The sequence below is a fragment of the Lutjanus erythropterus genome, chromosome 4 (assembly GCF_056507025.1).
Source record: "Lutjanus erythropterus isolate fLutEry1 chromosome 4, fLutEry1.hap2, whole genome shotgun sequence".
In the NCBI taxonomy this organism is placed as follows: domain Eukaryota; kingdom Metazoa; phylum Chordata; class Actinopteri; order Lutjaniformes; family Lutjanidae; genus Lutjanus; species Lutjanus erythropterus.
Window position 1 is genome coordinate 29,416,410 of NC_139320.1, and position 24,292 is coordinate 29,440,701.

The 24,292-nt window shown below is 41.3% G+C and overlaps 1 protein-coding gene across 6 annotated transcripts in view; it reads left to right on the top strand.

Moving 5' to 3' along the window:
- The first annotated feature begins 5,622 nt into the window (after positions 1-5,622).
- The window catches only part of actn4 (actinin, alpha 4), a 74,914-nt gene continuing 56,244 nt past the window's right edge, over positions 5,623-24,292 (top strand). For 3 of the 6 annotated variants that reach the window (XM_084717565.1, XM_084717562.1, XM_084717561.1), the window contains exon 1: positions 5,625-6,020. In XM_084717565.1, the coding sequence (XP_084573691.1) occupies positions 5,895-6,020 (126 nt within the window). In that variant the 5' untranslated portion in view covers positions 5,625-5,894. Of the gene's footprint in view, positions 6,021-24,292 lie in introns of all 6 variants that reach the window. The other 3 variants (XM_084717559.1, XM_084717560.1, XM_084717563.1) reach the window with 2 other exon arrangements.

The following is a 24,292-nucleotide window of genomic DNA, read 5'->3' on the forward strand; positions in this document are numbered from 1 at the left end:
CCCCTGTTTGTTTTGCTTAACTTTTACTAAATTCCACATCAAGTTGCCATGATTGAAAATGCATACTAGCTATTTATACTGGCCCGGTTATATACTGTAGGTCCTCTCTGCAGGGTCCGTGTGTGTGTGTGTGTGTGTGTGTGTGTGTGTGCGCAGTGACCCCGACCACCACAGGGGATATTTTGAGACATGACCCTCTGTTCTCTGCTCATGTCTGGTATGTGTAAATATCCGTCTTCCAGCATCATTCTTTAAAGTGAGAACACTCAGTGATACAAATACCAGAGGCTGTATATGTGTGTTTGTGCGTTCAGTATCCTGTTGAGCTTCTGTTGTGTTGGTTCAAACAGACTTTTAGGATGGCATGTGATAGTCATACATCAGACACACCCGAACACACAGTCTTCCTGTTTTTGTCTCTTTCACCTCTGTGTGCTGAGTCTAACTAAACTCTGTCTGTCTTGAACTTTTTCTTTTTTTTAATCTCACTCTCCCTCCTTTGTCTGATCCCAGATTAATTTATTTATTTGTAAATAAAAAACATAATTATTATATATTCAAAATATTACAAACTGTGCGGGCTCAAACAGCGTGTGTTTTTACAAAAACATGCTACAAATCTGTCGTATTACAGAAACGTCCTATCTTAAATCTTAAAATAGGAAGATTCTTCCCAACTTGGCTTTACAGATTCTTATGTAACCTCTTACTTCAACCTATCTTATCTCAGGTTAGTAAAATCTACATACATCACTTATCAACTTTAATGTCTGTTACCCAGCAACCAACACTACTTTTCTCAATTTGCTTTTGTTTTTTTTTTTTTGTTTTTTTTAAACATTCTGAAACAAAACAGATGAATTAGAGGTTTTGAAATCATGTGTAGAATAAGATCGAAAAAAGATGTTCTTTTTGGGAAATTTACAAAAATGGTTTCTAGGGAAAACAGAGATTAGGCTAAAATGGCAGACAGTCTCCATCATATCTGGCAACCACAGTGTAAAAGCAATAAAAGAGCAGCCATTGGGATGAAACAAGTTAGCTAACACTACTGCTAGCTAGTTAGTGAGTTAGGAGAGTTTATGAGCATGTAATAAGCAGGATAATGTATATTGAGCAGGACATTATTGTGAAATAAATCCCAACAGGATGATGTAGGACCCTGACAGGAAGTGGAGGGGTTTTGAATCATCCATAGGAGTCAGGAGTTGTGTACAGTAATAAACTTTTCCCTCATCAGGTCCTAACCCTAACTACCATGGTTACCAAACAGTTAACAAAGTTTCTGTAATATAACCACAGCACCTAAAAATAACCTTAAAGGGCCAGTTCACCCAAAAGGACAAAAAAAAGTGACAAACAAATAAACAAACAAACCATACTCTAACACACACAAGCAGCTGTTACAGAATTTGAAGTAAAAGTTAAGATCACATCTAAAAGTTCAGTTCAATCAAATAACAAATAACAAACAAAACAAAACAAAACACACAATTATTATTATTATTTTTAATGTGCCCATGTTTTAAATATCTGTCTCTGCAATGTGCTGCCACCTCAGATCAGTGGAGGAGACCTGAAATTAGTTTGTGGTTCTTTACCACCATCGTCTTTTTTTTTTTTTTTTTTCGACAAATCATGTCCTTGTTACACCAGATAATCAGAGAGTAGTTTTAATGAAAAATATTCCTCAAAAAAAATACAGATTTTCAAAAATCCAGGCAACTTTTACCACTAGAAGCAAGTGAAAAAATAATTTTGTAATTTGGGAGAAACAGTGTCAACAACTCTTCTTTTTTAATGAAAATATACATTTGCAATGTTTTAATTGAAAACACTACTGTCACTTTTGTAAGATTACACAAAGATGTGTTGTTTTTAGGATATGAACAAACTGAGAATGTGTTGCTTGCACACACACAAAACAGTAATTGAGTTTTTGTCCAGCCCCTGTGTAAACATCACCAGAGACTCAACTCCTCTTTGTTCAGTCCCTCTTTTGAAAAAAATAAAAAACAGTCCATTCATAAGTGGCTCTAATGAGCCCAGACTCAGACTGTAATTATGACTCAGGGCTGTTGTGACCAATCACAGAGCTGGTAGTAACAGAGCTGCACTAGATGGCATCACATGACAGCATCAAAGCTGAAGGATGGTCCTGCTGCAGTCTGTGTGCTGGTGTGGGCCGAGGTGACGCTAATCGACCAGGACAGCCTGAACATGACCTACTTCTGTAGGTGGCTCCTGCAGGCGGGACGGTCACCCTCTGAACCAGTCTGCGCCTCCGCCTCCACCTCCGCCCGGCAGATGTAATGGATGATACTCGGCTCAAAAACCATTCTGTTTTATGAGAGTCAGTCCTCTGGGTCAGTGGCTCTCAAATGATTTGGATCATGACCCCTTGAAGCTCGCAGGCTGGACGGGAATCAAGATTGATTTCCTCTTTTCAGGTTGTTTCATTTTTTTTTTTTCACTGTCAGAGGAGGCTGAGACACTGGACACTGATATTTTATATGAAAAAGTTTTAAAAAGGGGAAAAATTTAAATAAAAAAGGGGGAAACGAAACAAAAGAGATATGAAACAGATATTTTTATTTCTCATGTGATTGTCTTCTGTCCTTACAGTTTCTCATAAGACACAGAGGTCGTGACCCTCAGAACCACTAAGTGTACTTTATGTACTGTATAATAGAATGCCTTTATTGTAATTGCACAGCTGTACAATGAAATTTAGAGCATCCCTGAGAGGTACATATAATTAAAAAACAAAAACACGTTCCAACAGATCAGCACACATATGCACTGCATATCTAACTACACCATAAATAAGCATAAAAACTAGTATATTAGGTGTGAAATAAACATGGAGATTATTGTACTTATATATAGGAAAGTACAACTAGTCGTTCTGAGAAGGATTCAGGTCTCCATTGTTTAACAGGAAACCTGCATCCTGCACCTCTTTAACAAGATAATCCTGCTAATCACAAATCGGCTTCTTTATCTGTGGTGAGAAATATTCACTTGGAAGTCTTTACACACATTGTGAAGTCTGCAGATGACACCACCACCGTTGGCTGGATTTCAAACAAAGATAAGGAAATCAACAGTCCTGCAGAGTGGTGCACAAAAAAAAGGTGGGTGTTGATTTAGTTTTTTTTTTTTTTTGTGGGGCGTTCACGGCCCGGGAGAGGAGGAGGTCATTAAATCTGTCCAACTGCTCAGTTCATCCTCAGCACTCCACCATGAAATGTAACTCTATTTCTATTATTTATTCACCTTTCTACTCTAAATCATTTTTGTTTTCGTGAGTAGCTTAAAGGTGATTACACCTAGTATCTTGTTATACAACCAGTTGTTGTGTACTGATCAATAAATGAACTGTGTAACCTTCTCTTATTTCACTGGACACTGTGTCGTGCTGTGTGATGATTACTTTCTTAGACTTTTTTTGATTGATGGTACACAATGAGGTTAACCTTAACAGAAGTAAAAGAAATTAGATTTATCAATGAAAAATACAAGAAAATCATATGGATTATTACAAATGTACAGTGGACATTTTCAGATGCTTTAATTTAGTTGTGAAATCTTGGTTGTGGTCACATTCGGCCATATTTACCTGAAATGATACAGTGGATAATATTCACTCAAGTGAGTTCAACAGAACAACTGGAGAAGATGTTTCTGAACGCCCAACATAAATATTTAGTGTCCTGTATTACAGTGACAGTTGTAGATGACTATATTTTACTTGTTAGCATAATTTGTACTTCAAATTCACCAGAATGCATAACATATTGTCCCTGAATAAGGACAATGTGTTTTGGTGATTCAGCTCCCTACTGTACCTACAAATCATGCTTACTTGACATTTTTTGCTGACCACTTTCATAGGCATGCTGTTTTAGATATAGATTAGATATGTCTTCTCAGTTCCAGGCTGCCATTGGTTCCTTTTGTTGATACAGTATGAGAATAAATTACAAGACTCTTGAAACTTGAGTTGTATAATCTATCACAGTGAACACAAACTCTGTCCTTGTTACAATGTCGCTGCACTGTATTGCAATTTTAAAGGAGATCAATTTGATCTTCTGTGATTTACCACATAAAGATATAGCAAAATATAAATGGATAGAATTCACTCCAATACATTATATATAGTATAGAAATAAACTGAAAACACGGGCTGCCTAGAGCAGCAAGTGAAATAAATCCAAATTGGAAACAAAGCAGCATCGGCTGCAAATGTGCTGTAAACTTCAAAGTTTTTGCAGAAATTAGTTTCCCTTTAAGGCAAACATCAAAATGAGTTTGCACACAAAATAACATTTCTCTTAAATCAGCACACTAGTTTGTTGTAGAGATATGTACTTTGGTGGAATCTTTAAGAATTTAAAACTTCACTAAGTCTCCAATTCAGTCAGATTCCCAACAATTTAAAAAAAAGACAAAAAATAATCAACCACAATGCGTTTCTTCTTTCAATTCGTTTTCTTTTTTTAGTTTGAGTATTTTAGATTTATGTTGGTTCATTGTTTTTAGCAGCTCACGTTCAAATGTTAAATGAATATTCATTAGCTGTCTGAGCCTATAGAAGCTACTGAGACAGGTGGGTCAATTCACACTGAAATACAGATTCACACCGGAAAATTAGCGAGGTCCCTTCAAAATAAAATCTTATAACTTCAGGTGTCGAAGGGAGAGGAGGGGATTTAACGACATTGCACACTGCATTTCTTTTACAAAGTAACGCAATACAAGGTGAATACTTTATTAATATCAGAGAAGAGGAGCATTCAGGAACATTCAAAAATGTGTTTTGATTAAAAATAGCGAAGGAAATCATAGTGAATTTGTGTATGAGAGAAAAAAAAACTCTCCCTGTAAAGGTGAAGACTGACAGTAAAGTTAAAACATTCAAATGGAGCACATTCATTCATCCATTGTGTTGAAAGCCTTTTTAAAAATAAATAAATAAATAAATTTGTATGTACAGATACACAAAAAAATATAAAGGGCACCATCTGTGCATAGTGGGGTACCAGTGCAGCAAATGTCATGATGAATTAATGGTGAAACAGTTCCGACGCCTGGTTTAGATTGAAATGATTTCAGTATTAATTCATTATTTAAATATTTAAAGGGACACAGATGCCAACTAATTTCCCAGCACGTAGGACAGCCTTTATGGTAGAAGACACTTCATTGTATTTTGTCCACTGCAGGCTTTTTATCACATTGAATCTGCCATGGGGTATCCAAGGCACCACTTTTGCACCAGTTCTTTTGAAAACTGAGACCACCAGTGATTTATGGTTCGTTATTTTGGTGAAAATGTGCATTGAGATACACATTGTATATTGCAGAATAGCCTGTAAATATCAAGATATTATTCAGAAGCCCCATCGCCCAGCCTCAGGTTGAATTAATAAATGTAGCTTTATGAATATTCCGTTTTCCTGATAGAATACAAGGAGTTAAGAAAGTTGCACGATTGTTCCGATATGGGCAGCCATTACTTTGAAAGGTGTGAGCGGAAGCGTGTCTCCGGTGCGGTCAGCAGCTTGTCGGTGTGGCTGCAGCCTGTAGGAGCGGCCGGTTCCTCCCAGCAGCCTCTCTCTCACTCACAGTTCAGAGGGAAAGCTTTTCTTCTCACAGCAGCAGCAGCAGCGGGGAATTTCTGACTGCACACGCCGGATATTCATCACATTAAAAAAACACACTGACGAGAGAAGAAGGACTCTTTCCTGGCTCGTGTATCCCGCCCCGTCCCACCTCGCTGATTCGGGCCGTCGTTGCATCCCCCCCCCTTTTTTATTTTTTATTTTTGGACATTTTTTCCCTTCCTGACAGTTTCTCTGTGGCGCACTCGGGTTTCTTTTGCTGACATGGTAGATTATCACGCTGCCAATAACCAGCCGTCGGCCGGCGGGACGCAGACCTACATGGAGCAGGAGAATGACTGGGACCGGGACCTGCTGCTGGACCCGGCCTGGGAGAAACAGCAGAGGAAGGTAGGAGAACCGGAGTCGGGCCCAGCTGGGCCGAGCGGAGCCGGGCTGAGGGGAGGAGGAGGCGGCGGGCAGAAAGAAAATGGCAGGGGAGGGATGGGATGGGGAGTGGAGGTCAGAGACCGACTACGGGCCTCGGTTTTGCTCTATAAACCCCGCAGCTGCTCCCAATGCCCCACTTTCTACCAACCATTTTCTCCTCCCAGCCCGGCTCTCCTCTCAGCTCGTCCTCAATGTCAAGCTGTCTCATTTCTCCCTCATTAAACGCTCATTTCTTCTCCTCCAGCTTCTCTTTCCACTCTGAATGTTAAAGTATTTGGTCCTGTGCAGCAGAGCCGAGCCCGTGTCCAGCATTAGCTGCTGCTTTCACACTTTGGAGGGTGATTTTTTTTTTTCCCGGCACTTTTTTCCCTCCCCGAGCGGAAACAGGGCGCCACATTGTTGCAAAAAAATCTGAATTGTGACTGTGCAGACATCTGGGGCTTAAAATAGCCAGTGAAATTATGTTATTTGAAGGATTTGGTGCGTTATCAAGGCGTCCTGTCCCACTTGTCTGCTGCTGCTTGGCATTCTGGTCTGAGGCCGATAAGACTGACTGAAGGCGAGGCGAGTTTCTGCTGCTGCTACTACAGAAAGAGCTGACCGATACCAGGCTGTTCACAGCCGATAATACAACTGCAAAGCTGCTGTGATTTATTGCATCCACATTTAATAGTCTTTTGTAATGAAAACTGAACGGAATTTGTGACTTTCCTCTCTTGGCATGTTGGAAAAGCACCTGGAAACGATCATTAGTCATTATAACTCATGACATGGCCTGCCGGTGACATTCCTCACATGTTTAGTAACTTTTTAAAACCTTTTGAGTTTTCAAAGATTTAAAAGCACTCATTAATCCATAAGTTCCTGAGACAATATGACCATAAACACCTTTGCAGCTTGGTCCTCATTGATTTGTATGTCAGTGACACTGACTGTGCTCGTCTGACAGGTCAGGTGAAGAGAGAAGTCAGTGAACGCATCAAAAACACAGTGAGGTACAACACCTAGATGTTAAAGGGACAACTCTCCCCCCAAATCAACAAAGTTGTCGTGCTATTTATCCTTTTATATAGTTTTGGTATGAGTTACCAAGTTTAGAGTAGAGATGTCTGCCTCCTCTCCAGTACAATGAAACTAAATTCCTCTTGGCTTGTGGTGCTCAAAGCGCCAAACAGTAATAAACTTTACAGAAATCATGACCCAGTTATCCAGTATAATCCACAGACCTTGTTGTGAGCAGTTTGATGTAGGAAACTGCAGTTCAGCTCAGAGGAGATATGCATATTTCTGATTTTGGGGTGAACTGTCCCTTTAAGAATTAACAAGACAGCTGTCATGAGCAATGCAAGGCTGAGCACACCCACTGTATATGCAGTCTATTGTTTTATTTGGTCTGACAATTACACCTATGCTCATGTTCTTCCTGTGCAAGTTTCTGTAGCCACACCCACTTTACTGCACTGAACTAAACGCCCACTTGCTGTGTTGCAGATTTTATCTACGGTAATATTCTGCATAAATATCATTAAACCACATGGCAGCATATGGTAGGGCAGCACAATAAATTGAGATGTAATCAAAACTGTGCAGTATTTTAAATTAGAGAAGCTGTAGTTTTTTGATAAAGGGAAAATGTGTGCATTATAATGAAGTATGACGCTGCAGAAATGCCCTGTCGTATACAAATCTTACTTAATTTGGTACAGACCCCAAATGTCATGTTATATTTTTTTATATTTCAGTAAAAATGAATATTATGAGGCACAAATTATCAAGTTATCACTGCAATGCGATTTTTTAAAATCATATTGTGCAGTTCTACCTAGGTGTTAAAACTAAACAAGGAGGCTGAAATCAGCAGTGCTAAGTTGAGGACACCCTCTGTGTGTGCAAACTATTGTTATATCTGGTGTCACATTCACACCTATGTGCATACTCTTCCCAAAGCCCTGGGACATACATGTTTCTGTAGTCACACTCATTTTACTGCACAAAACTAAACACCCACTTAATGTCCTGCTGCAGATTTTAGCTACAGTAATGTTCTGCGTAAATATGATCAGATCACTTGGCATCGTAACGGTACATCAGGAACTGTTTCCCTTTTTTTTTAAACGAATACTTCTCAAATCCTCACCAAGATAACAATCATACCGCTCACCATCCCCCTAACCAATCAACAGTTGTTAACATTTGCACAGCATTGTGTCTTTTTATTTATTTAAAACGAGCAGCCATGCTAACCTGCTCTACTCGTCTCTCCCTCCTCCATCTCCATTAGCTCTCCATACGACTTCTCCCATCCTCTAATTCTTCCTTGTGCTCCACAGTTTTTTAATAGATGTCACTGAGCTACAATTGATGCTAACTGGCTACCTGTCTGAAGTTTCCCAGTAGGATGGTAATGAAACCTGCCCACTAATATTCACCAGACTAAGGTGACCTTGTTTTTGTGCCCAGTGTTCCCCCTTTAGGCACCCGCTAATGATTATGTCTGTATGAAGAAATGTGTCAAAATACACACAGGCCGTGATATATTAATTGGATGGAGGATGCACATGAGATCCTGATGATAAAATTTACGTCATTGTGACCATATGGGCACATAATATAACACTGCATCAACAGTTTTTTACCCTCAACAGTTTTTTACCCTCTAAATCCTCATAAGGGAGTGGAGAGGCAGAATAATGGAGGATGATTTTAAGAACCATTGCTTAACTGTGTGGAATGATTGAGAGGGTGTGTGTTTTTCTGTGTGTGCAGTGCAAAGCAGACTACGCGCCCTTTCTTATTCACTAACTAGCCAGATGACTGGCATACTTTCTAGTGGTGTGACAGCATGCCGAGCATTGGATTGTGCATTTTTATTAGGCCACTCAGCATTATAGCCATCAGCATCAGACATTCCTGCAGTCAATTTCCCATCAAACCTGACGGGTCCAGTCTTTCACTGTTAACTCACGCTGGTCGGTCGATTGTGGGGACTCTTGGTGTTTTTCTCTAGAGCTCAGACGGGTCAAAGTTTCTTCAAAAGGAAAACTAACCTGCCAATCATTAACGGAGTGAGGCTCGTTGTGCAAGCCTGGCCTTACGTCCATTCCCCCGCGTTTACAAATCTTCACTCCTCACTGGAGGCTGATAGGTGTTTGGTTGATTGGGAACGGCGAAGGCTGGGGACACGTCCCCCTACCAAGCTCGAGCTGTGCCGGCCCCGGTGAGGCGAGGGAACCAAGGGCAAATTCCTGCGGTGTATTCACGCTCGCTGTGCCAGTTATTGCACAAAAGTGAGCAAATGCTCTCCCGCAGGAATATTCAAGAGAGACGCAGATCTAATGAGTGTGGGAATGGGTTTGCCCTTTTAGTGTGTGTGTGTGTGTAAGAGAGAGACGTTTGAGTCCCTAAGGTCAAGAACAGGAGTGGTTTGACAGAGTCGGATTTTTCCGTCATGTTGAGTAACACAAGACAGGAAAAAGCAGCAATGCTCAGGATTTTTTTGGCATCCTTGGCTTTATTTGGTGTCCACACTAGAGCTTGAGAGACAGAAAAAACTGAGGGAGGAGACAACCGGGTGGCATGTGACAATAGGCCTCAGTTTACATTTGAACACAGAGAACACTGGGGGTGATTTGTTGGGACTGCACGCCTGGAGATTAACACTTTATCTGCTTGTGTAAACAATGCAATACCTCATGTATCTTAACCTTTTCAGTGAACACACAGTAAATGAAAATTAAAAATGACAGTCCCTAAAAGAAGAGATTTGGCTTTTACCTCGCTAAATTTGAATAAAATTCTAGGTTTCCCAGAGTTGTACAGTGCGAGTCTCTTTTATTGGCAGAAGCAGAGCCTTGTCCTTGCAGCATGTTTCCAGTTGTCCATTTGGTACATTGAGCAACATTTCTCAACACCCCAGAGTACCTGGACTGAGCCCAGCTGAGTCCAGCTAACTACAGTTTGTTACAGGCGAAGCTCCTCGCCTGACAAACATGTTATTAAGTCTTTCTCACCGCTCCTGGATCCAACACACGTTGAAACATGTTAAAGTACGTGGTGACGCCACCAGAGGTTTTTATTGTGACTCTGGGCAGTGTGGCAGGCCGTACATGCAAATCCAGCTCCTCGGCGACAGTTAGAGCTGCACATATTTCTCATGTCATGAGGCAGGGCGAAAGTACAGCGAGGTGGGTGGATGAGCTAACAAGGAAAGCAGCAAAGTACACAAGCCAAAGGGCCTGGAGCACTCGGCATCAGTGATGACTGATCGCTCTTATTTGTCAAGGCGATTTACTTTTGAAATCGGATTAATTAGCACTTGTCCCAACTTTAATATAAGCATGCAAATCAGAGCCGTTTTGGTATTTGCAGGCAAACAGATGTGCTGCCAAAAACCAAAGAACACAAGAGAAATGTACCTCTGGATTCATGTCAGAGTTTCTAAGTTTTTATTCCCTTCCTTTAGCTCATGCCAGGGGTGTGTGGCACTGATCCTGGAACACTGACTGTCATAAATCACCTGTGTTACAGTAGCAGAATCAGTTGTGGTCGCAGACTCTGATGTTTATCTGTCTTCATTTTCCTAAGCCGACAGCATCTCAGTCAGTCATTCTGTTTGCGCAGACGTGATTGAAGCTGGACTGTGAAATGGACTCGCACAGCTGGACAGACTTTACATTTAACAGCTGTAACTAATGGAAAGATAGGGAGGTAGATGGGATAATTTGATATAACTTAATTTTCTTATTCTTTTACATGAGCTGGCTCTGGTTACTTGTGCTTGATAAGGCTTATTTTTTCTTTAAGCATTGTACAGTAAGTCACTTTGTTTTATCCACTCCGATGTTGGTGCAGATGTGTCCTGCAGCCTCACAAAGTGAGCAGCATGAATTAGATTGTATCCAGCCTCTGCTGACACACCCAGCGAGTGCCCAGACTTGCAACACACACACTGATTTTTTTTCTCCATTACTGCCAAGGTGGGCAGCTGGACACAATGTTAGTTTGTTCTTTTGCCGCCCACTTTCACATGCTTTCAGTGTGACTGGCTGGCTGGCAGGCAGGCGGAGCTGGTTCAGATGGCCCGGGTTGGCTCGGGACGAGCTGCGAGTGACATTTTGTCAGGACAAATGGATCAAACAATGCATCCTGCCATCGTCTCTGCACCGGCTAAGATCTGCCTCCATGATAAGCTGCCAGGCTACTTTTTTCCCCCTCCCTGTCTGCCTTCCTGCCTTCCAAAACACTGTTTAAAAGAATGAAGGGAGCTGAAATGTTTGAGGAAGGTCAAGTAAATAGCCTGCTCACTAAACAACAATAGACAATGCTGTGTTTGTGGAGAATTAAAGGAGCAGACGCTTTGATTGGTTGCCTGTGTTTTTGTGTGTCTGTGATTGGCTGGTTCAGCACAGCAGGACCAACCTGACTGGGGTGTGGCAGATACAAGAGGAATCTGCTCTGGTGTGCAGTGAAAGCTTTTCCCATTAGAGGCTGTTGTGAGTTCTGCTCCTTGATTGCAGATGTTTATCTATAATATAGTTAATTCTGTTTTGTCTGCCTCTGGTGAGCAGTGCTGAACAATAGGTCAGTTTTAATCCGTATCACTCACTAATGCAGTATGTATGCATTGTGTTGCAGACTCTGGATATACATTGAGCTTAATCTGCACGGCCAGGATCATCATCTACTAAATTAATACTAATCTGTTTTATAACATTGCGAAATGAATATTTTTATGATTCGGACTGTTTGGTGGTGAAAACAATCAATTTGAAGACGTGACATGAGCTCAGGGAACTTGTGAGCTGTGTATGTTTTCATTTTGCTATTTTATGACATTTTGTAGAGTAGGTAATCAAGTTAAAAATAATCAGCACTCTAACTGACAATGGAAATTACAGCCTATTCATGCAGTTAGGCCTGTCACAGTAATTACAGTATCACCTTATTGTACAATATATGGACATGGCCACAGTAATTTTTGCTGGCCTCAGTGTTTTTTTTTTTTACAGAAGAATATCACAGAACATTTTAGTCAACATGACACTAGAATAAACAGTAGAGTTTCCCCTACATTAGAAGACTTAAGCATAATACTAATAGGGTTGTGTGTGGACGATATTTTCCATCGTGATGGCTGACTGTCATTGACCACTGAGCCCTCTACCATCATAACATCCTGATTTAAAAGCCTTCTGTATTTGAGGTAGCTGTTGAGAACCTGTTGCTGCTGCTCAATGCACTATGTCTCCATGTTGTGTTTATTATTTTCTAGAGATGCACTGATTGCAATATTCTTAGCTGATTCCGATTTCCGGTTTTTATAAGGGTCTGACCTGCCGATTCCGATTTTGACCGATTCCGATTTTCAGTCTTTCTAAGAACTGGAATTGACAGCATTCACAAACATTTTTGCAACTTTTCTTGTAAAAATTAAATTAGATGTTCATAATATGACACTGACTATTAAATATTCATTAAATACTATTTAAATCTTTTCCAAAGTCCTCCAGGTTACAGCCAGGGCTTATTATAGGTTTACATAAAGATTATGAATCAGCTGAATGTGATCTGTGGATCTGTGAATGTGGGATTTCGCGGGATGCGATTTCATGTGATCGCCTGTGGAAGCAGATGTAAACAAACCGGAGACGGACTTGATGCAACAATTTGCTGCCGTAAAACTTTGCTGTGAGAAAAACAGAAGCAGAAGTTAAAGGAGTCTGGATGAGAAAATGTTTGAGGAGACACATCAACACAGGTTTTTTATTCTTCATCCAGAACAGGAGGTGAGATTTTAACTGTCCCTCTGTGAACAGCAGTCTGCTGCTAGCTAGCATTAGCCTGAAGTGCGAGAGAGTTTACGACTGTTTTGCGACATTGTCAGCTGCTCTGTCTCGTTGTAGACTGTCTGTCTTCTCTTTATCTTGTTCTTTGAATCTGTCTCTGACACCAGCTTCAAGCAGACGTGTGTCTGAGTGTGTAGCTGTTATCAGCGTTGTGTTGACGTCACGGTCAGTTTGTCTGCTGCGTGCATGACGTGACCATCGTGCAGAACAAGTGTGTGACAATGACGGGCACAGAATCGGATATGTGACGCTGACCGGCCAGTCACCGGTTAGGGCCGGTCACGCTGAAAACCGGCCGGTTCCGGTCTCTGGCCGGTCGATCGGTGCATCTCTATTATTTTCTTTTAAACACAACTAAGTTATGGACATGTGGTGTCCATTGTGATATTTCACCATGGATGTTGTCATATCCCAGTCTGATAGACATCACCCAACCTAAGTGTGCCTGAGTGTTTTTCCACAGTGCCTACGCTAAATGAACAGAAAAAAAAACTTCTGAGGCACATTTTGCTAATATTTTAGGCCACATTTTTGAATCTGAATATTTTTAAAAGTTATGAAAAGTTCATTACTCTTTAAAAGGTTGTACTTGTTATTATTGGAACTTATTTCCTGGACAGTTTATTGTCCAACAAAAGTAGTTGTCCTGACAGGCCTTGATCCAATCGCATTTTCAGAAGCTCTTCCTGCTTGACGAGAGTAAAATTCAAGGGGAAACACAGCTGTAACCTGTAACCCCCTCCTCCAGAAGCGGACAGTTTATTTGAACTTAACACATTTAAAACAAGTGACTTTTTTGCTTTTTGTTGTAACTTGATATAGATGTCTACACTCTGCAGTCATTTTGGGATGTGGGATAATGGAAGTGTAAGCCTTTGGTCATTCCCTCACTGCCAGCTGATTAACAGGTCAGCTGTGGGAAAGCCCTCTGCCTCAGCTGACCGTGATCCAGAATCAGCTTGTGGACCTAAACAACGAACCAGTCAGTCAAGCAGACAGCCAGCGCGGGGACAGAGCAGAAAGGAATGTAACCCCCTCTGTCTTTCTCTCTGTTCTGCCATTGGCGGCGGTGAGAGAGCATGCAGGGGGAAACATTCCTTTGGTGGCCCATTATAGCCTGCTAGGCCAGTGGGAGGGGGCTTTTTTACTAAAGGGGGGCGGGGTATCCTGTTTTTTGCCCGACAGGAAAAAAAAAAAGAGTTGGGGGTTTGCAGGATTGCAGATGTGGTCTGTGTGGAGAAGACGAGAGGGAGAATCCTCCTCGGGGGCAGAGGGTGCTTACAGGGGAAGCAAGAGTTTCCAGCCAGTTACGATGTGGCGGAAGTCATGGCGCCGATCGGTGCTCCAAATATTTGTTTGCATAAATATTTTTTGGACGCCACCACCCTGTGATTGATTGCACTTTGAACTCCCCTGCTGTGCTCAAAACAGCACGAATGATTCCAAAATGCAGACTTAAACACGTTGTCCAATCAGTTCAGAGGTTGTAGCGTAGCTTGTAGCCCAGGGCTGTTATTGACATTGGTTGGCTGTAGGCCTGAGTGTCGAGGTGGTGGAGCCTAATGTGTTTCTCTTTCAAAGAGATTTCTTCACGGTCTGTTTCTCTCCCACTCTTTGTTGCATTTTGGGGCAGAGAGGAGGACTTGGGTGCATCCGAATGTCACAGAAGCCATGAGTCCCTGGCCTGGATTCAGTTTATGGCTGACATAACCTCAACTCTCTCACTAATTGTGGCTGTGCTGTTCACAAGCTTACTTCTTGGCCATTGTGCAAAGTTATGAGGATTAGTAAATGGCATTTCCCTCTGATGAATTGAAATTGGCAACAATAGGAACTAAGAATTTCCTTTTGGTTGGCTGCCAGGCCAGTATGCATGTTGATGGTTTTAGCTTGAAGCTTAGGCCCCCCTTCTTCATATGCCCTCAAAATGCTCACCAAAGGGATTTAAAGGAATATACTGACTTTTTTTTTTTTTTTTTCGCAAATAAGCTCTTTGACGTTGTGTAAAAACAGTTGGTTGCAGTTTCACCATCTTATTATTTCCGCTGACCTCTGCACTCTCACTGAGACACAGAGGAGCCTCGTGTGCTGAAATCGTTAGTTAAACAAAATCATACCGATCATTTAGCAAGCAAAAATGCAAAACATTTGCTGATTTGTGAAACTTTGCATGCACTTTTTATGTCTCTGTCAGATATTCAATCGTAGTTTAGGACAGAACAAGCAATTTTAGCGATCACCTTGGTATCTGGGAACTTTTACCCCCCAGTTTTAGATTAAATGAGTAATGGAAAAAGTACTCTAAAATGAAAATCATTAGTTCCAAGTCTCAGTCTCCTGACAGTGGCAGACTCCTCACTTACAAGTCTCTGGCAGTTAACTATAGGGCTGCAACTAATGATTATTTTAATGATTAATCACTTGCTCAATAAAATGCAGAAAATTGTGAAAAAAATACTGCACCAAATCAGTCACAAAAAAACGGGAAGGAATGTGAAGGTGTGTGGATGTGATCGGTGATGGAGGATCATCACTCAGGCAGACTCAGAGGTTTCACAGCTCAGGAAGTTTATGCCTGGGGCAGATTGTGACATTTGTGTATTTCAACAGAGAAATTGTGATTGGACGGATTGTGTCATTAATTGTGTGTCAATGTGTGTGTTCTAAAGCAGACTCTGTCTTTGAGAAGTGTGTGTGTGTGTGTGTGTGGGGGGGTTGTTTGTGGGAAAGCAGCAAAAGAAAAGGATGTGTGTTTAGGTGTGGCGTGTGTTTAGATGCCTGTGTGAAGGGTGGGGGCTCCACTCTATTATGGGGTCTTGGGGAGGGGGTTCGACTGCAGTTTGAAAGTGAGGTTTTCCCCCTTTTAGTTTCCAACAGGCACATAGCTGTGGGTTTGTCTGCCTGAAGCTGCTGGTAAACACTGTGCAGTTAAACAAACACAGGCCTCACCTACACAGGTGGTGTGATTTCTCCCCTAAGTTATATTGTTTTCATCATCATGTATGGTCCATTTAACACACAGGGAAATAACCTGAGGAACATGAGGAAAACAATACAATATTGAAAAAGAGAAAGCAGCAGTTGAACTTGAGCTTGTAGTTCCTCATAAACAAACACCTCAGTAATGTTTAAATGGACGGATTACAGTAACCTCATCTCACACCTCCGCTGTTTGTAGGTGTCTAATTGGGAAGCATTCACTGCTGCAGTTACCTCTGCAGGTTGTTTTTCAGAGAAACATGGTTTGAGGCAGTAATGTAGAATCCTTTGCTTGAAAATCTTGATTGTATGAGATTGTTTAAGTTTATTTGAACTTGCTTTGAGTGGCCTGAAGACTAGAAAAGTACTCTATAAATGCAGCCCATTCACAATAAGGGCTGAAAGGTATGAAAAAATGAAGCAGCATCATTGCCTTTGCAGGCATTCAAAATAATGACAGTCTAAAATTCAGCTGGTGTTGTGCATCCTCACTGTGTGACACCGTTACCTATCTTTGAATATCTCTGCATCTCTCTCCTCTGGCTGCTGAGTGCAGATAGCGTTCATGCTTGTATCTGTGAGGCTGCAGCCTCTCTATTGTGAACCACAGTGCTCTGCAGGGCTCTGTATTTTTGGAAACACCACTTCAGAGCTCTGCTATCATCCTGCACCTGAGAAAGAGAGCGAGAGAGTTTAAATTTAATAAAAATTTGATCAGAAAAATAGAACAAGAAGCAAAAACGCTGTTCTTGCTCTTGCTATTTCAGACAGTCCTTGACAGACATAAGCGAGGCTAATGCAGCGACTTGTTTCATACACTGAAGGCTAAAGATAGACGTGCATTGCCTACACCATTAGCAGCATTTTTTTTTAAAGGTCTTACTATCTATGCGGTTGTTCAAGGGCAAGTTAATGTGTGCAGTTTAGTGAGAAGATGTTATCTTGTATTTTTTGTGTTCTTTTGTTATTGCAAGGACTGAGCTAAATGTGGCTCTGAAAGTCTCCTTTCACATTTTATTCAACAGAGTGAACATTGCAGGGACTTAAAAGAAATTTGTCATGGCAGCAGATTTGTAATTTTTTGGACTAGGTTTAAGGGGAACTTCACTGATTTTTGGTCAGTTTAAGGTCAGTTTTCTGGTCACAGGGAGTACTATGCAGCTTGAAAAATGTTGTATTTTGTCTTTTGTGGTCTTTAGTTGTGATGGATGTGCAAGATGCTGTCATGGAAAATGTAGGATCCGATGATTTTTGGAGCTTGAACGATACCAGGAAGTAAAAGACTGGATGCCTCTGTGTCTACTGCTTTGACTTTGACCATTCCTTTTTTAATCTGTTTCGTAAATCTCCCAATTTAATTTAAGTGCACTACTAAACCGCTGGAGTACTCCTTTAACCCTCTGCATTCCTCCTTCCATTGTCTTAATGATTAAGAATACCTCTTTAACAAATCCACAGTACATTACATGTAGCTCTAAACGTTTTTGTATTTTTTTAAGAGCAGGTTTTGTTCATCTCATCGTGGAACAGACCTCGTCATGTCAGCACATGCAGCCTGTGCGTATCGTTACGCTGTTTGAGGTTGTCCCCAATCTGGTCGTCCTCTGGAGGCCAGCGTGGCTGCACAGCAACATCTGTCAGAGTGGGACACACCACACCACCCCACCCACACCACCACCGCCACTCACCCAGAGATTACATCCCAGCTCAGATGACTAGATTATATCCAGATCTGACACATATCCAGGATGAATAGAAAGGTGGGGAATGATGCAAGAAGACAGTATGAAATTGGCTGCTGCTTTATTATGCAATTTGGTAGTGGTGAACAAACGTGATCAGTGGTATTAAGGTAGATCATGATTAGAGACACTGGCTTTCAGTCTGAAAAAACACCAATAAAAGCTGTAATCTTCTATTAGAAATTAATTAGACATTAAAATAGAAATCGTGTAGAATGAAAACTATAGTTTCAGTCTGATTAAAAAAACACTGAACAAATAAAGAGTTTATTAGTATTGATCAGCTCATTTATTGTCTCGTCTGTTTATTTAGTGCGTTGTCAGTCAACTCAAGGAACCAAAAATCAGACCATGTTCTTTTAATAATATTGTTGTTCTTTAGAATAAAGCTTGATGGATGCATACATGGCCACACCTAGACAGGTTATTCTCCCTCCGGGGTGGGTGTGTGTGAGAGAGAGAGAGAGAGCGAGAGAGAGAAAGAGAGAGGGAGATTGAAAAAGAGACGCAGCACAACAAACAGGCCGTGCTTGTCTGGTAACAAAGAGTGAGGTGTGAAGGTGAGGCCTCGTGCTACATCTGGGTTATGCAGAGCAGACATCTGCAGGGGATGTTTGGCTGGATCAAGGGTTTAGCACCGTAGCTGCTGCATGACACACTCGTCTATCACACGGCACAAAACGCTCTGAAACAATTAGACGAGTATTAAACAAATGCCTGACACTTCACGTGAGAAATCTGCACAATTGTCCTGCTTGTCAGTATTTTTTTCTGTTCCTTATTGCGACTATGGCAACTGCAAGCCTTTCCCGTCACCTGAAAATAAATTACAGTCAGAAATTCAATACAGTGGTTTGCCTCTGGACACACTAAGCTAACTTGATGATTATGCACTCCAAATGCTAGAGGGAGGTGTCCAACATATCCTGGTTTAGGTCAGAATATTGCAAATTTTTGTGCAGCTGCTCGTACAACATTTAACAATTTATTTTAAAAGTAGGCAGATGAAATTAACAAGATAGGTTCTTAGGTTTTATTTAAGAACTTTAAAACAGGGTTTTGTAGAAAAACATTTGCACTTCTCAAAGTAACGTCATCAAAAGAAAATCACTTTAATAATAATATCCATCCCTGGTCAATGCTCTACGGCTGTCTCAAACACATCCTCGTCCAATTAGCCGACTGTGGTTGCTTAACATTCCTTTCCGCATTAAAACTGATTTGGAGGCAAAAAGCGCAGTCGAATGTCTGCATCACCATGTGCAGGATCTTCGCAATAAAACCCTAATAATGTTTGGCTGTTGGAGAGCTTTAATTGTGAAGCCACAACTTTTTATTTGAGAGGCTTTAACTGCAGATTTTATTACGGCTCCAAGCAGAACACAATTAACATATTTTTGATGGCAAATTTCTGAATAATTCCTAAATGTCACATTGATTCACGATATGTTAAATGGATTTTATTCTCGTTTTTATTAAACTTACTGACCATTTTATTGGCATGCATTTGCTCATGTTTTGTGGACATTTGACTCGTGAATCTGCAGCATTGAAAGTCAACTGAACTCGAACCTTATGGGGAATCACCCGCTGAGGCTGCTGGGATCTGTAGGCATCGGTTAGTGTTTGTTGTGGTGTCAAGAAGACAAATGTCTCCATCTGTCACAGCGGCTTTTAAAACCTTACGCAGGTGAAGATGGGGCAAACAGACCATGATTCAAACTAAGCGTGTGTTTGTTTCCTCTGCGGCTTGTCTCTGATTTCCTCGGTGAGCTCCTTGTTGTATTATTTAACAGCTTTCAAACTGGGGCACTGGGCAAAGAGGTGAAGAGGAGAGGCCTGCTGGGACACATGTACATGCATACAGCAGACACAATGGATAATACCGTGCATACAGTTATTTAAACCCACGCACACACTGCCTTTGTTTTCCATGAAATATTCACTCAATGAATTCACTAAAGAGATGTAGGTTAACTGTATAGTGACTTTTTAAATTTAATTATCTTTCCTATCTATCACTGATAATGCAAATCTTTTCTTCTGTTGTCTGCTAAATGAACACCTGCTATTTATAACCACACATTTAAAAGTCTGAACACTGACAGCTGTTAATCTGCAGAATATGAATTTGTAAATGTGCCTGTGAGATAATTGGCCAAAATGAAGAATTTTACACTCATGTGGAGTCATAATTGGGGGCCATTCTCTTCAGGGTTGTACACCTGAAACGGAAACACTTCGGCGGGGTGTCAGTGGAGCATGTGCTGGTTTTAGAGCACATCACAGCACAGCAGCATTAAATATTTACTGATTGTGCCTGGCCTTCAGGTTCCTCTGCTCTCATTTATAGCAGGGACGCTCTGCTCACCAGATAATCCCACGCAGCACTCTTCCTCTCACTTCTTCCCTTGCATTTCTCGATTAGCTTTCCTGTCTTTGCGGAGTCGTTAAGGCAACGAGCACAGACAAAAGAAGATAACTGAAGTGTGTGTGGCTATTTTTAAGATTTGGCCGATATGTTTCTGTCCATCGGTGCTGCAACGCCAAATTATATTTCTGTGTCTGTGTGATTTAGCATTTCAGCTCAGGGGCTTCTATCTGTGTTGTAGGATTACATGTATTTATATCCTACGAGACATGTATTTCTGGTCAGGCATCTCCAGGACCAGCCTGGGGCCTGTTCATCACTTCAGTCTATTTTTTTTCCCTTTATAGTTCAGAGGCTGTCCCTCGGAGACTAAAAGCCTAGAGCTGTAACAGAGAGACACGGGATGGACAGTCAGGTCTGGTTTTCTGTTGCAACACAAAGACCAACTCCGGAATAAGATTTCATTGTCTGAGCTCAAACACAAACATTCGCAAATATTTTAACACTTTAAATTGTGTTTTGGCATATTTGAATATGTTGGCTCTCTTTTTGTGAGCTCAAATCACAATATGATTCTTGATTATTTTGTAGAGAGGAAGGAGAAAAATTAAGACTCAGGCAGACAAGCATGTTGTTTTGGAGGGATTGTGCAGCCTGTATGTCCAAGACTAAATTTCAACTCCTATGCAGGCAAGCAGAGAAATGCAGAGAGCTTGAGACAGATGGATGATAAACGCTTGCTGCAGGTTCACTGCCAGTTAATGCAGCTGAAAAGATCGACGATCCAAACACATTGCCGCTGCTGTGTGCAGCTGCTGCCTCAGGGTTTGAATTGAAAATGGAAATCAGGAGGATTCTTTTCCTCTTTGCACATCTTTTTGTGATGGTACTTTACTTCAGTCTTTTCTGGTGACAGCATTGAGAACTGAAAATCTTCTGAGGAGTTGATGATATTGGTTTTCATGGTGTGTTTGGAGACTGTATAGATAAAGGAATGATTAGGCAATAAAATCCGTATAATGGGTAAATATGCCTTGGACATTCAGAATTGAGGAACTAATTTGTCTATTGAGCTGAACAAATGCTGATTTTGATAAATGTCTGAGCCATAAAGAATAAATGTCACCTCAGAGAAGAAGGAGGAGAAGAAAACAGAATAAGTGAGACTTAAGAAAGTCTGCAGAACTGTGTCTGTTGTCCCCCTGCAAATTGTAGTAGTGGACGAAAGAGGAAGGAAGGCTCTGTGGTTTTTGCGGTTGTCTGCCCCTTCCCTGTTTCAAATATAAAGTCACCACACACGCAAACAGTCGGGCAAACCCTCTGAGTCAGGCCCGAAAGACAGACAGATCACTGTGTTTCTGTGTCACCCCTGCCGTAATGGACCAGATGGCTGGCCAAGAAAGTAGGGAATGCTTACTGTAAACTGAATAAAAACACAGAACAGGAAATAATTTGTCTCCTGTTTTGTCTGAGCTGTCACATTAGTTACGTCCAAACTCTTGTGAATAATTCATTTCACACATTTTTCTGTATGCACATTTTCAATTATCATATAAATAAATCCTCGGTGGATGCGCCAGAAATAAAAGAAATATTGCAAATAAGTAGGCTTTTTGCTGAGGTGAAGTTGGTGATGGAAAAACAGGATATGCTAAAGGCTGATGGACACTTTTAACTTTTTACTGAACAGCAACACTATTGTGTACACTATATTTAAAATGTTTTCACTGCTTTATCTAGACAGCCTTTTCAGATGTAACCCACTGTTCTATAAGGGAAATATCGCTTTTTGCAAAGCCACCAGACTCCTTTGGTAAATTTTACCTCACAGAAAGGGCTGTCTGATGACAAGAGAACATGGTGTATACTCTGAATACAGCATACACTTCAGCTGATATTGATTTATTTTGCTGGCTAAAATGTGTTTTGTTGCTGACCCTGTCCACAGCAGTTCATCGCTCAGCCTCCTACACGGTGCTCTTGCTGCTTCTCTAAACTGTAGACATGCCGACCACCATCTTTACACTGATTATGAATAAGTACCTCATACTACTCCACTTAAAACAATCCAGACTATCGTTTAAACACCACGCCACATGGAGGAACTGTTTACGGCTGACCTACCAGTTTTGTACTTGAACCATTTTTAGTAGCTCCTCTTTTGAGCTGATATTTTATTTACAAGTCAGAGTTGACATTTCAGCCAAACCAGGTGCTGTAGCAGAAAGTGGTCTAGCTCTCGCTCTGTTGCCGGTCTTAATGTGGGTCAGGGAAGTCCTCTGCCCTCGCTGCCATCGGCCACGAGCCTACTATCCTGTCTGATCCAATCAAAGCTAGCCTGTAGGGGATTATTTAGCTACTGTTCCCCTAGTTAACAAAGACTCTTCTGTTGGCCCTGCACTGACTCACAGCGCTGTAGGGTGTGCACGATGGCGTGCACGTGGAGTTAACACAGACCCTGGTACCCTACAGTAGCTTCAGTTCAATGCAGTTTTGTCTTTGGCATGTGTGACTGAGCTCAGCACAGTTTTGACACCACTGCTGTGGAGACACGACGGCTCATCGCTGCAGTGTGAGAATCGCGCTGCAGCGCTTCCTGCTGAGCTCGCCACTGCAGTACGAGACAGTTTGTGTGCTAACGCATTCTGAACACCTTCCTGAGATTGATGGGTTATTTTTGTCTTTACTTTCATGCAAACACTGATAACTGCAGCAGTGCTTGTTTCCAGCTGTGCTTTGTTATAATAAAAGTCTTTGCTTTGGTTGAAAGAAGTCTTTTTCACTTTGTCACATTATATCCTGGCAGGAGGGAGTGAAATCTATTTTAGAGGAGGAGGAGGAGGGTGGAGAGAAAGATGAAGAGAGGTAATGGTAAGCATTAAGCCGTAATAACCGGATGGGTGAGAGGCTGAAGAATAAAAGTGATTTCATGCAGAGGTGTGGAGAATTAAACGGGGAGAGTTGGACTGGTTCATACTACGGGCATCAGGTGCTGAGAAGCATTTTAAACCTTCTAAAAATAAGATGCTGTAGTCTTAGGTTGCTTAGCAACAGCCCAGAAGCAGGGTTGTGGTACCGATATGGCCGCTGTGGTATCCTGCCCGACCAAACTCTGCAGAAAGATTTCCTCAATGAAACTTAAGAAATGATAAAAGATACCCAGAACTGATGAGCAGCAGTGGCAGCCAACCACGGGTGGAGTGCAACTGAAAATCTCATTTGAGAACAGAGATGTAGAACCGCAGCTGAACTTTTGGTGAAAGCCGAGAAGCCAGAAGTCTCTTATTTCTTGTAAGTGAAATGTCAGTTAAATGGAGGAAACCATTTGAAGACTGTTGAGCTGTGAGGCAGCCAAGGTGTCAACCAAAAGGAAGTTGAGCATGTCACTATCTGCCTGCTTTTGAACATACATAACCATATTTATCAAAAAAATGTAGCTTCTGCAATTCAGATATTGCACTTGGCCATGTTGGGATTTTGATAATGCTCTTTAACTTAAAGCTGGGTAATAATATATAGATATTTTGATATAGGATTTAATATTTTCTGGCATTTGGTTATCCTAATATGTAGAAGTACATATTGTGTGTTAGATTTGAATAATTTTTGAGCCTATTGTGAGAGTTTTTGAAGTAATATGTTTTAAAATATCACAATATTTCAGTCTTAACATCACCTACTGTTAGTTCTTGTTTGGTCATTTTACATATAAATGGTTTCTAAATTGAATTTACAGAAGACCTACTGTGTCATATCATTATATATGCTATAATTATTATACTTGGTGCAGCTTGTTTCCTTGACACAGGTTAATTCTAGCTGTCCAATCGTCCATTGTTTGTACACAGACAGACAGAAAGTAGCAGATGATCAGACTGTCACTGATTCACTGTCTACACATCCCAGACTGCTCCATGTACGACAGAGGAGGGGGGCTGCCACAATATTAAAGTCATTTTAAAGGGATTGCATCAATTTGGAGCTGTGATCCCCCCACAGACCCGACCTGCACACAGTGGTAGTGCCCATGACTGAGCCCTGCACCCTGAAGGCTTTGGAGGGGTGTTGTGTGTGTGTGTGTGTGTGTGTGTGTGTGTGTGTGTGTGTGTGTGTGTGTGTGTGTGTGTGTGTGTGTGTGTGTGTGTGTGTGTGTGAGCTCTGCATGAGTCTATCTGGGGCATGAGGATCACTGCATTAAATCAACTTAAGGTTTTAGTTTTAGTGTGGGAGGAGTGTGTTGATGCATAAATGTGTGTTTAGGCATGTTCATTATTTAACCATTGCTGGTGTTGCACT